Source organism: Vollenhovia emeryi, unplaced genomic scaffold, assembly GCF_000949405.1.
Source record: "Vollenhovia emeryi isolate VEMERY1.0 unplaced genomic scaffold, V.emery_V1.0 DF939123.1, whole genome shotgun sequence".
Classification (NCBI taxonomy): domain Eukaryota; kingdom Metazoa; phylum Arthropoda; class Insecta; order Hymenoptera; family Formicidae; genus Vollenhovia; species Vollenhovia emeryi.
In genome coordinates this window covers 3,849,493-3,863,372 of record NW_011967243.1, presented here as the reverse complement: position 1 = coordinate 3,863,372, position 13,880 = coordinate 3,849,493, and the positions used below count along the sequence as shown (strand labels likewise).

The 13,880-nt window shown below is 38.9% G+C and overlaps 2 protein-coding genes across 3 annotated transcripts in view; one reads left to right on the top strand and one right to left on the bottom strand.

The window, feature by feature from the left end:
• Positions 1-4,798, top strand: part of LOC105569774 (retinol dehydrogenase 12-like) — an 11,999-nt gene extending 7,201 nt beyond the window's left edge. Inside the window, exons 2-7 of one of the 2 annotated variants that reach the window (XM_012026499.1) lie at positions 2,358-2,524; positions 2,889-2,970; positions 3,228-3,526; positions 3,656-3,772; positions 4,024-4,240; positions 4,324-4,798. In XM_012026499.1, the coding sequence (XP_011881889.1) occupies positions 2,407-2,524; positions 2,889-2,970; positions 3,228-3,526; positions 3,656-3,772; positions 4,024-4,240; positions 4,324-4,471 (981 nt within the window). In that variant the 5' untranslated portion in view covers positions 2,358-2,406 and the 3' untranslated portion in view covers positions 4,472-4,798. Of the gene's footprint in view, positions 1-2,254; positions 2,525-2,888; positions 2,971-3,227; positions 3,527-3,655; positions 3,773-4,023; positions 4,241-4,323 lie in introns of those variants that run through there. The other variant, XM_012026498.1, reaches the window with a different exon arrangement.
• Positions 4,799-6,934: 2,136 nt separating this feature from the next.
• On the bottom strand, positions 6,935-10,318 carry LOC105569801. Its single transcript, XM_012026530.1, has one exon. The coding sequence runs from the start codon at positions 10,316-10,318 to the stop codon at positions 6,935-6,937; it is 3,384 nt and encodes a 1,127-aa protein (XP_011881920.1).
• Between the last annotated feature and the right edge of the window lie 3,562 nt (positions 10,319-13,880).

Here is a 13,880-nt window from a genome sequence, read left to right as displayed (position 1 = left end):
CGTGGCGAAATGTGCGCATAGCAATATCGATCGCTGGGCGGTCACATCTTGCCACGCGCTCGAATTGGGCGGTAGGCCGGCCTAAGACAACGAGTTTTAATAGTTAATTACTCGTTAACTATTACGAAAATTGCAAAATGGTACAGGACTTTTCCGTTCATCTCGATCCGTTCTACCTTCTCAAAAATTTTGTCGGATATGGAAAGATTCACCCTGTATATGAAATTACTCGGAAAGATCCCCCCATTCCAATTATTCCGCATTATCTGGTTTTTAATAAGCTGAATTAACGAGATTATGGTAATATATGTAGGTAATTATGATGATACATGTAGGAGCATGTATTAACATATTGATATACATATACTAATGCGTATCTCACATGTATATAATTTTTGATTGCATAATGATTCTTCAAGTGGTTATTTTTATACAAATAATACACTGTCTTGAGGTTTTATAATTAGTAAGTTTGGTCGAAGACATAAAATACGTCGCAATAATACGAAACCGATTGTTATGGACAGGGTGTCGCGACTGTGATTTTAATGACATATTTCTTAGTAAACAAATGAGGTGAAAATTCTACTACGAAAATATCGAGGCTATTACATTGATTTTTTGTATTGTAGAAATTAATAAATCGTGTTAGATATGTGCTTTCGCTATGTATTAAAGTAGGTGATTTCGAATGAATTAGTGCATGCAGATCTTCTCTGCATGCACTCAGATAATCATTTCTAGCTATGAGCTTTAGTCTAAATGTATAAGAACATGAAGACACAGGGGTACGACTATTCAACAATGTTATGAGCAAAATAGTAAGGGAATTATTAATAACATAATTGTTAAGAATATGTCGCAAGGCGGATCCAGGAGACGTTCTTGGGGAAGGGGAGGTGGAGGATGCAAACAGAGCAGAATTGACTTTAAATAGTTTAGAATTTCCATCATAATGCATTTATACAATTTGATAAGAGTACAATTTTTATAGTTTTCTCACAAATTACAAATATTAAACATAAAGTTTTTTTTGTTAATAAAACAACAAAATAATAACGTATTTGTTATAGTTTATATTCTCTTAAAGTGTTTTTTAAAATTCGATGCGGTACGCGTATCTAAAAAAAGCAATCTCTGTAGATAAAGATATGGTGACGTAAGTAGAAGAAGGTCGATGTGTGCCACTTCCAAATTTTTACATTCGACATTTCACTGATGTATACTTATGTGCGTAGTGCGCATGCCTAAAAAATGAAAGTAACTCGTTGACCATTCCTATCTGTTTCTCATATAAAAGAACACGAAGATGACCATATGGTTATTTAAGAAACATCATGTATCGCTGCAAAACTAAAACACGTTCTGTGAATTTGAGTGAATTCCAATAGAAATAATCAGTTGTATTGTTAACATCATTACTCAAGAGGTACCATAAAATGTGGTTTAATAAAATATGGACAAGCAAAGCACGTCTTGATGGACTACACTTGGTGAAAATGTGTTGAGCTGATGACTTTCAGCAGTTCTAAAGATAGATCTCGACAGTTCTGCGCGAGTTCTGTGCATTAGTAGTAGTTTTAAAAACAGTTCTATCGAAAGTGCTATTAGAATTGTTAATATTTTTTTGAAACTCGAAGAATGTCGTGCTAACTTCACAAATCCAAAACTGTCGTTAAAACAGGAGCTCTCGCTAGCCAGGAAAGGTGTACGCAAGCAAACGAGCAAGCGAAAAAGCATCTCGTGCCGCTAGTTTAAGTAACCGATATTTGCGGACAATTGTCTGGTGCTTTTACATATACAGGGCATTAATTAAAGACCTCACTGACGTGTGCCCGGCTAAAGGCCGGTGCTCAGTGGATTGACTTATTAATTATTAAGCATGATAGAAAAAAAAACGGTTCAGGATTTTTCGACTCAGATTTTTATAAGGAATAATGCTACTTAGTGGGCGGTCTTTAATTAACACCCTGCATATGTAAAAGCACTAAACAATTGTCCGCAAATATCTGTTACTTAAGGCCGGCACTCACGCACACTGCCAGGTGCGCAGATAATGCCTATTAATTTGTGCGCGGAAACTTCGCTATGTCATATTAGAATTATCTTGGCTTTCAGGCTTTCGCGGCTGTTGTCTTCTCCGGAAGCCATGAAGACTAAATATTAGAATTATCTTATCATTGCAAACTTTCTGTATTTTTTAAAATTATTATTAGTTCACTAGTAAACAATTAAAAACAAGCCTTGGTTATATAAACGCAAGCGTTCGACAAACATCGTCAATACGTTACACTGATTAGATCTTATATGTAACGAAAGGGATAGTGTGTAAATTCTGATAAAAAGAATCGTTTTAGGTACATATTGATAATTCGTAGTAGATCGTGAGTAAAGAAGCATCTTAAAATGTGGTTCTTCAATCAAATGTGTACGAGCAAAGCACGTCTTGATGGTAAAACTGTTGTGATAACGGGAGCAAGTTGTGGTATCGGCAAGGAGACAGCCAGAGATTTATATGGGAGAGGTAATTTTACTGAAATAATATAGTTTCAAGTTATCGTAAACTTTATAATTTCAGTATATGTTGTTTCCTATTAATGAAATATAAATTTGTTACTAATCAGAAGATAACAGTATCATGATACTGAAAAACCAGTCATATTTTTCATCGAATATACAATTTAATTGGATTTCTCAGTGCAAGCGTCATTGTCAAATAGCCATATAACATATTTATATTTCATTAGGGAAACACTATATACATTTATTTACTAGAATATTAGATTCTTTATGTTATCTTTGTGATTCATGTACAACTTCATAAAACTTTTTTATAAATCTATAAAAAATATTTTAAACACATTTTAATAAATAACGTGTGCACTTAGGCGCTAGAGTAATTCTGGCTTGTAGAAATATGGAAAAAACAAATAAAGCGGTCGAAGATATAAAGAACAATCCACCACCGGGGTAAGAGTATCAAACTTATATCATAAACTAACAAGAATAATCTTCAGGGTCGCCAGCAATAATTAACAACATCAAATTTGGTTGACCGGATACGGTCAACCAAATTTGATGTTGTTATATCACAAAAATTAATTAAATTAACATCTCTTTGTTTTAATTTATTTATTTTTGTTTTTCTGAAACTTTATTTATCTTAATTGAAGTATTTTATGTTGAAGAAAATGACGATTAGTTTGTAAATCAATGGTTACTTTCAGGATAACAAAGGATGAATATCTAAATAACGTCGGTGAGCTTGCGATATATTGTTTGGAACTTAGTAGTTTGAAGAGCGTAAGAGATTGCGCTAAAAAAATAATAAAACACGAAGCAGCTATTCACATACTTGTGAATAATGCCGGTGTGGCTGCACATCAGGACAACAAGACGGAGGATGGCATTGAGATGACGTTACAAGTCAATTATCTCGGCCATTTTCTGTTTACCATTTTATTAATACCAAAAATGCAGTCGTCTTCTTGCAGAATAGTCAACGTCTCATCGCTTACATATATTAGTATGTATCTAAAACGATATTATGATCGCTTTAACAATGAAGTAGAATATTTAACGTTGACGTCCAGTCGTTCTTATTTAAAGCACAAATATTATAGAAACATAATATAATAACAACATTCTCTTTTAGCTGCAAACATAGATTTTGATGATATCAACATGGAAAGAGTTTCACCGCTTGCACGATATGCTCGAACTAAGTTGGCCAATATTTTATTTACTAAGGAACTCGCTCGTCGATTAAAAGGTATACCGAAAAAGGAAACGTTTCCGATTAGGATACATTACATTAATTTAATACCTACTAATTAATACTTAGCTGTTACTAATCGATAAATCTTATTGATTCAAACATAGGAATTTCTTTAAGTTGCTAGCAATAGTAAACACTAGCCGGTTAATGTCAACATAAAAGCTTGATTATTGTTAATCTCATTGATTGTTTTTTATATATAATACAGGAGAGATAAGTTCTTATACAAAAATTTTTATTTTTAGAAGCAAATATTAATGGTATAAACGTTTACTCATTACATCCCGGTATGATTTCAACTAACATATCGCGATATGCCAACGAGAGTATATTTTATGGTTTCTCTTTTCTCTTTGATATGTTATCGCGTTTATTCGGTAAAACAATAGTACAAGGTGCTCAAACCACCATATATTGTTCAATTGATGAGGAAGTTGCTAATCAGACTGGACTTTATTATGTGTAAGAACACATATGAAATTATTTTTATGCAAGGTATAAAATACAATTCCATAATGTTCTTTTTTTTAACATTTGATATGTAGAAACTGCGGCGTTTCCAACACATACCTAAAGGCAAACGATCATCAGTGTGCAGAGAAATTGTGGCATGCATCCTGTCGTCTTTTGCATTTGGAACCTGATGAAAATTTTACTACATTTTTGGAAACAGTTTCACGTCAAATGCTGTAATATAATTCCTTTGTTTTCAGGCGAATGTGTTTGAAGAATATGTACAAAAAATCTCATCTAATGTTGAGAATTATGTAAGATATAGTATCATATTGTATTTGCATCAAGTAATACAATGTTCTATATTGTGTAACATACCTCACACCTAACACGCGTATTTTTCTATAGTTTATGTTATGTGTACTATAGTTGATACTCGCATATGCGTGTTACAGAAACACCTACCGTCTAAGAACTTTATTTACAGTTAAAACATTGAATCTTTAATCCCACTCCTTTATCTTTGTGATTTTAATAATGAATATTCTCAAATATATTTTCGAATCTTATATTGATTTTATGACAATTTTTTTAGTAAATCTTAAATCTTTTTCTTGACAGTCTCAGCTTTGTTCGATTCTTGCCACAAAAACCAAATAAAATTAGAGAAGACCAATGTTCTATCATAAACTTTCATCTATTTAGATAGTCCATGTGGAAAATGGCAATGAGGACAGCATTTAATTACATCAATAATATTTAGCAATATTTTATAGTGTCACGAATAATTTTTAATTAGCAATTATTATCGTATTGTAGTTATTTAGCTGCATATTGAGACTTTGCCCCACAATGCACATCTCAAGAGTTCCGAATAAATTCGAATGGATGAAGAGAAATCGAATGTAGAAGTGTCGTTTGTATCGTCGACCGAGCGACGTCGAATAGACATCGTGATATAATAACAATCCACCGATATAAAAATATCGGCTATTGAAATATTAGCGAGATATTGGCTGTGCTTTTCGCTTATCTCCTATTTCAAGTCAGGTCCTGCGAATTATCCTTCTGCACCCTGCATTCCGCCGGGAGTGAAATATCACTCCCTCCGGGAGAATTTGATATACTGAGACTCGCGTGCAAACCCTATTACATCACGTTTACGGCGACCGCAACGCAGAAACTTGATAATTACATTATGTCACAGCCCTCTTTTGTGACAACTACATACATTACTAAGAGGCATGTGATCACAGTTTATTCAGCCGACGATGCTTTGTTGCATACAAAATGCTCAACCTTTTGCGATGTATAATATTCTTTGCAACTTATATTAACACGCGCAGCTTGATGCATAATGCCATAGATTGCTTTTGGTCTCTATAAATAGGTTACACAAATAAACAATGATTTTGATAAATAGTCTCCACTAATAAAGAAAATAATAAAACAATCTAAGATAAATTAGGAGGAGTGTGAGTGATAGATAAGATTGGAATTAAGTTTCGCTTGGTTACTCTGAAGAATATTTCTTTTCAGAATTTTGGGGGTATATTGTTTTGTTTAACATTTATGCTTATCTCTCATGAAAGAGATTATATTCAGGATTAATTAAAGATAATTAGAAATAATCTCAATTCATAATCTTTAGTGATATAATGATATCACGATTATAAATGGCCAGCTTATAATCGACTAATTGTTATTTTTCAACAATTTTGGGGAATAGTTGTGGTGTTAATTCAGTACAATGTTATTTCCTATTTGTTCTATTATATTATAACATAATTAGCTCGATTAATTCCGTTAGCGTTGCCGCAATTTAGGAAGTTAAAATTCACGTTGTTAAATAATTGGCCATTTATTGACAACGCGGTGATAGGTAAACAGCATTTGTGTCGTGGATAATGGCAATTTGGTATATTTGTTATTAAAACGAAATAAAGAGCCGAACGAAACTAACAACCTCGATTATTTGCTGGGCTTGTAATTACCGAAAGAGCCGCGGATTCGTCGCACGGACTATCGTGTAGTAGCACGTGTATAATTATTGGGTTACTGTCAGGCATATCTTGTCAACGAATTGTATCGCTATTAAAACGAAATAGTTCGTAGCGACGAAAGCCATCGATACGATATCAACTGTGCATGTCGACTCATTCTAGATTGAATTTTGACTGCGGACGTTCTCGCTTTTTTTTCTGACTCACGTGTGAATCCATAAAGTGAATAAATGTCAGTCATACGATGCAATTAATTTTTTTAAGTCGATACGCGACATAAATCATATTGTTAATTAACGATTAACAGACTTAAAATTATATCAATCATTTTAAGGTATTAAGTAAATAATACTATTACAATATACATAGACGTGTTGACAAAAATATTTAAAAAAATTTTATTTTTATAAAACATAATTTACTACAATGTTATATTTCTTTATATTTAAATTTTATCTTTATCTTAAATATTTCGTAGGCATTTCTATTAAAAGAAAATTTGTTTTAGAACTGAAAGAGGAGGAGAATATGCATACAACATTTGATTGTTAACAATTTCCTTAAAGGCTGGAAATTAATTATCGTATGTTGTCTTCATTATGTTGATGATGTATCGATAAATTAGCAATTTATTTTGTTGACGATTCATCAAAGAGATTTGTAATACTCTCATAATTTATATTATTCATATTTTTTTTGTTTAACGAAGACCATCCTGTTTAGCGTAATTTACTAGCCTAATGTAAAAACTGATTAAGTTACTCACCGCTTTCAGCATCTCGAAGTTTCCTCTCTTCAACATATCTATTAGTCTCCGGTGTTCCATCTCTTCCTTCGTCATATACATCTTCTTGTTCTTCAACTTTTTATTTTCATAATCGTCGCACAAAATATTATGAAAATTCACCTGTTGTATCACGTAATCCGATCTCGTTTGTTCTACCGGATTTTCCGGCAAATCCTGCTCGAATTGCAGGTTCTTAACGAGAATTTCGTTGACCACCGCACCACGTTCGTCGGCGCTCTTCGTGGTCTCTTCGACTACACGATCTTGTAACTTTTCACCGGACTGGAGTTTATTTCGAGAAAGATCTTCCTCAGTCTTCAGTCTCGAGCCTCCCTGATTCTCCAGTTCATCAACAGGAATTGTAGCGGTCGACAAATTGCTATTCTCTCGCGAATGGATCGTCCGTTGGTCCTGATCCTCTCGCGACACGTCCTCGTAACCACCCACGAGATCTTGAAGGATTGTCGTCGACTCATCTGGCTCTTGTCTAATCTCTTCACGACCTCTAGATTCTTTTATCTCCGGAGATCGAGACCTGACACTCGATTTAACGTTACTCTGGCAAGATGACGCCGATTGAAAAGTGGCGAAAGTTTTCGCCGGCTCATTAAGAACAACTTGCTGCTGTTGATTCCACTTAACATAAATCGAATCGTCCTTCCTTTTGTCTGCCGATTCCTTGGACCTGCCATTCGGCAGACTCTTCTGCACTTTGAGACACTGCTTCAGTCCGACCTCCGGATATCTGCGGACCGGTCCTTCACTCTTCCGATCGTCCTCCTCGATAGTCTCGAGGTGCTCGTGTCGCGACTTGCCAATCTTGTCGAACGTCTCGTCCTCGAACGTCGACGACATTTCCGTGACGGTTGACTCTCGCTCCAGTTTAGAAACGCCGACCTTTTCACCGTAAGGCGACGTTTGCAGGGAAGGTCGAAGAACTGATTCGAGACTATCCGTGTGGATCACCTGCGGTTGCAAGCTGCGCTCGTAAATTTTCTCCACGTGATCGGGAGAGGCGTAACGCATAACTCTAACGGTCGGAACATTTTCACAAACGGCAATCTTGGATCTTATGGCATTCTGCTCATTCGACTGTCGCTGCGAATCATTGATCGCGGTGTAAGCTCGATTGTTTGGCTTGAAACTCGACGAAGGTATGCCAATCGGCATCTTCGTTCGATCTTGCAATCCAGCATCACGCGATGGAGACACACCAAGGTCCTTGCGCGGCAGGACCGGTGGCTTTCTGACCTCCATCGATGCCCCTGCGACCTGGTGACACCTGGATCTTGGAGTACGCGACTCCACTTGACCTTGCAGAGCCCGCACACGAGCGCTAACAGCCGAGCCATAAATCGGTTGCTCTTGCCGTGATTGATCGATCGATCTGGGCTCCCTTCGGACGTCGCTGCAAAACTGAAGTCGGCGTCGCGGCGACTCGATCGCAACGATGCGATCAGACTCCGCCGACGAAGCGATCCTCGATGAGCTACCTCGAGAATAGTTTGCGGCACATCTTGTTGACACTTCCGCGGTCGATTTACAGGCCGCCTCGACCGTTTTATCGGCTGCGGCGGGTCGCAGTGTCGGCCCGCTCGCCGTGGCAGCCGGCCGCCTACTTTCTCCGTCCTTATTTGGTGAGATCGGCTCGCCTTGGTCACTAAGGCTGCCTCCAGGCAACGATAGGCCCTTCGAGGGGCCCGGCTCGCACGACGGGTTCATCTCCTCCTTAACAAGCGAGTGCGCTGTCGCCGCACAATTTTCATCCACGGCGTTTCCAGAATACTTGAGCGACGGCCTTCTGCAGGAAATAATTGACGATGTCGCCGCCGCTGCCGCCGTCACCATCGACGTCGCACCAGTAGACACCTCGATTATCTTCGAATTGCTGTTGACAGTCGTCCTACCGCGATCGGACTCGCTCATCGCCTTTGACAAGTTCGTAATTCTACTCGCGGTTGCAGTCTTCTCTTCAAGATCCGCCTCGACACGTCTGGACTTGAAGCTCGAACCGAGAAGTCCTCTCTGAGGTATCCTGGAGGCCGGGTTAGAATCTCCGGATCTTGATGATGCGGCGCACAACTGAGGGTTGAAGCCGTAATCCTGCTGCTTACTCCTCGCCGCCAAGTACTCTTTATACGTGCCTCTACTCGTGTTCACACCGACATTCACCTTGTCCGGCCTGCCGCGCTCCACCCTGCGATTCACGCGAGTCAAATCGTCGTAGCTCGACGAAGTACCTCCGTTCAACCTGTCCCTCGCCTCGTCGATCGATGATCGACACTGCGAATCCTGACCGCGATATCTACGCTGGCTCTTCTCGGCGCTGCTATTGGACCTCGTCAAGGGCCTTTCGCGAGGGGTCACCGGAAAGTTTTGACTGTGCGCTTGATTCAGCCATTCGTCCACCCTTTTCTGGACCTCTCCTTTGCGTAGCAAGATCTCGGGCATCTTCGAACGACCGCTCTCGATCGCGTCCATTGTAATCGTCGGCGAAACGCAACTGGTATCTTGCTGGTGGCCTTTATTAGAGTCCTTCTGTCTGTCCCGCGAACGCTGTCTCACTTGAGTCTGCTGATTCACCTTTAGCACCGGCTGAACCTTTTCCCTCGTCGGGATGGACTTAGTCTGAATTCTTGCGCCGGACAGTGACTTAATCTGCCTCGACTTTACCTGCTGCCGTTTCTGTTGATCCATCATTACTGCCTCGAAATTTGTCACGCTGATGTTGCCAACGTCACTGAGATCCGACGATCTACGATAGTCCAGATCCTCATACTCGTCCAAAATATTGTTCACCGACTGCGTGTCGATCGAGCTGGTGCTCTTCGACTTGTTTCTCGCGACGCTCTCGTCGCTGCTCGAGTAATTACTCTGTTGCTGCTGTTGCTGGCGCTCCCTGCTGACTTGTCGCTTGGGACGTGGCTTCGGCTTCTGGTATTTTGTCACTGCATTCTCGAAGCGCGACGAAGCGTCCTCGATCTCTTCGCTTTGGTCTGTCTTCGTAGCAGACGATTGACGCGCGTAACGTTGCTGGGACGACTCCCACCGATGATTGAGCATCTTGCCGTCGTCAGACGTCGGCAAGTCCCGTCTCGCCGGTAAACCGGAAGCCCGGAAGGTCGTGAAGTTCTGCACGTTCCTCGAACACGTGTCCTCCTCGGCGTTCGTCAACCCCTTCGACGTGATCCATAAAGTGATCGGACGAGAAGCGCCGCTGTCCACGTCGATTGCATCCTCGTCGGTGAAGGAAATATTGCTGCCCACATTGGATTTCGTAATTATTTCATCGTTCATCTTCTGTCGCAAAGCGGCATTTTAGTTGTGTCTTCTCGAAAAGAATAGGAGTACAGATGACGCGAGGAGATCCTGAAATGAAAGTATTTAAATATAAAGATTGTGACAAAACTTATTGAAAAGAAACGTAATAACAAATAGCTGTTTTATAAATTCGAGTTTGATAAAATTTCTCGAATTTATGAAAAAATATATATAAGCTGTTTATAAAGTGATTCTTCAACACGTTAAATATTTTTCTAGCAGCATTGAATATCGATTTATCTCAGAATAATTGTTTAATGTCTAAAACGTCTACATTAAACAAAAATAGATAACAACGAAAGAATGTGAATCGCCAGTGGTTAATTAACGATAAAAAGAATTGTTAGACGACTTTAGGCTGGTAGGTGGTTCATTTATTTAAATCCTTATTTAAGGAAAATTAAATTAAGGACTTAAATAAATAAACCATCTGCCAGCCTAAAGTTGTCCAACAATTCTTTTTATCGAAAAATAGATAGCGGTATGGTTTAAATATGAAAAAACTGCATCATTATTTACAGATGCACGACTATTTTAGACGATCGTAGGGAGGGAAAGTGCAATTTTTTAAATTTGAGAAACCGCTTCTCCGATCGCTTGCGTGCGCTTACGTAAAAATGCTGGGAAATTATCTACTAGGAACTATTTCTGCAAATTCAACGTAATAAAGTCTCTAACTTGCGTGACGTGAAACGGCCGACGAAGAACGTCCTCCTCATTAATTTTTCAACCTGCACGAAATTTAGAGCACGTGCGTGCTCCGCTAAATGATACTGCTGCGGCTACCGTTTCCTCGTGAACTCCACATGCGCATTATGCGCCATTTCAACTGATTTGCAAAGACACAGACTATCGTTTTACCAGCGAATCGAGAAAGATACGAAGTCACGATAATAGATTGGGAAAGGGCTGGTAAATATAATTTTCGCAAATGTTGAGAAAAACTACGAGTCTGGACTATGAGAACGAAAGTTATCTTACGAGGTACGGTGTTAAGTTTAGAATTAAAATTCTCCTCGGCAAAATTCGCTATTTCGAACTCGACCACGTTTTGGAAATCTCGCCTATCGGCGATAAATAGCAGAAGGCGCGCTTCCGTAACGATTGCGCCGATCCGATGCCGCCCATCGTTTGCCGTGGCACGTTCTATCGCCCGTTGAATTTCCGGTAACTGACCGGTATCCGGTTTGAATTAATTCAGTTCCTGGGCTCGGGGACATTAAATATTATAATGTGTTCGCCCTGAGGAAATCGTGCGTGGAATCCTTAAGAAAGTGATTAACGGAATTTAATATGCCCGTAGAGACCGGTAATGCGAAACAGCACTGTTTCTTCGTGAAGTGAGCCCGCAAGTTTATAGCGTCTTGTGAATTATTAGAGAAATATCATCGATGCATCTGGGAAACTTTTAAGTAATGCTTTCTTTGTTAAAATATATAAATATTCATTTTCAGCTATATTTTATATGAAATTGAATTTATAAAATATGGTGATCCTAGTTGCCTACCTAAGTTGCTTACCTAACTATATTAATATCTTCCCTAGATCGACCAAGGTGATTTTCATCTTAAGAATTTTTGTATAAAATGCATTAGGGAAGAAATTAAAATCGGTAATCAATTTAAATGAATCATCCTATATACGCATCTACAAGTATACACAGGTGTTCATTGTATTTCATAGTTTAAACTATTAATATTAGAAGGACTAAAATATTAATAGAAAATACAGTAACGAACAAATGAGCTAGTTAATTTAAAAAATTGTGTTACAAAAGATCATATTTTTTCGTGATTTTATTCCGCTTCATATATTCTCCGTGAAGTGCAAACCAATTTCCAAAAGTAATATTCATGCTCTTCATAAATACGTTTTTATATTGACCACCAACGATTCACTTATCTCCCGAATGAGATAAAGCATGTCGATAATGTAAATCTGTAAAATTAACAAGATTTAATTCGCGAAAACCTGGCTCACAGATGAGGGGTCATTAAATGTATAACGACCTGAGAGAATCCCGAATGCAAATCGTACAAAATGCATGTGCGACTAATGGAGCGGGTGAAAATATGAAAAATCGTGTGCTGCTTATCGGAAATATCAACCGGATCAATTGCAAATTGCGTATTTTCGGCAAACAATCGGTTTTCAGCGACGATGCATCCCCCGACAAAAATAAAGATCGACCTGGCGATAAATATTCATAAAACGATGCGCGATAAGGGTATGGGGCAGCTATGTAATCGGATAATATTCGCGAGCGTGTAAAAAGGGGGCGGTGGATTTTATTCCATTTAATTACAATCCGCTGCGCGATAGCCATCGGTGCGTCGATATAATTCAACAATGCGTTAAAATTGGCGTGCGCGAAGAGTAAATATTAAACGAGAATCGCTCGGGATCGCGAACATTGTCAACCCCCACGGAGAGGGTAGATGCAATTCACATGAGGCAGTAAGACCCGCGCGCGGGAGGGGCGTAAATTGAATTAAATTGTCGCGGCTCGGCTGCCGCGCTACTGTGAGCTCTTCTGGCGCTCTAATGACTCCTACACAACCACACGCTTTGAACCCCCCCTGGCTGGAATTCTACTTTTAGATCGCAGATAACGCGTAACCCACCGGCTCGTAACGAAACGTGCGTGAATCATGCGTGGCGTGAGTGATGTCGGCGTTAGAAATTGACCCTAAAACCAGAATCGCAGGCGTCTTCATACGTTTGGCCGAAATTATATTTCGCCAATTTAATCTTAATTGAATTCGTTTGTATTTGCACGTGCTATCCGGTTGCAAAAGTTTCACGTAAAAAAAAAAAGATTTCTCTATATCAAATTCGCATCGCTCTCCGAAAAATAATATATTACGATAGACTTGTTTTTCATGTTGCATGAAATATGCAACGAGAGAACGGCGGCTGTAGAAATAAACTTAAAAAAAAAAACAACAGAAGCGCGGATGATCAAGGCGGGAAAGATGTATCAGAATGAATTTCTCTTTCAAAAATGTTTTTACTAAAAAGTTTTAATTATGTCATTGCGTAATATGGAAATGAGAGTAAAGATTGTGCTTGCGCCGGGGAATATCAGATAAAAATGTTTATCGCGTGTACCTGAGGAATGCGAGCCATAGGTGTGTTTAGCTAGCGTAATTAACGGTACTGGAAAATTCAGGTGTTTCCGCGAATGCACTGACCCGAATCCTTTACGAGCGCACTAACACGCGACGAAGGTGACTACGATCTGCGGCTATTATCGCGATTTATCGTCCATATGCACTCGTCGCGATTCGGTCCGTAATATCGTCTCGTTAGCCAGTCCTCAGTATTCGCTCTCGCGCAGTGCTACTCGCTGCAAGTTGCAGGAGTTCGGAATACGAGTGCTAGAAGTAAGATGTTAAATGCGTAACTTTTTCTAACAGGACACGTCTTGTATAATAAGCTTCCATTTAGGATAAGCGAATCTATTTCGGAACGTTTTAATTTTTCTAGTGTTACATCGACACGTAATGTCAAATTTTTATATTGTTGACAAAGGGCA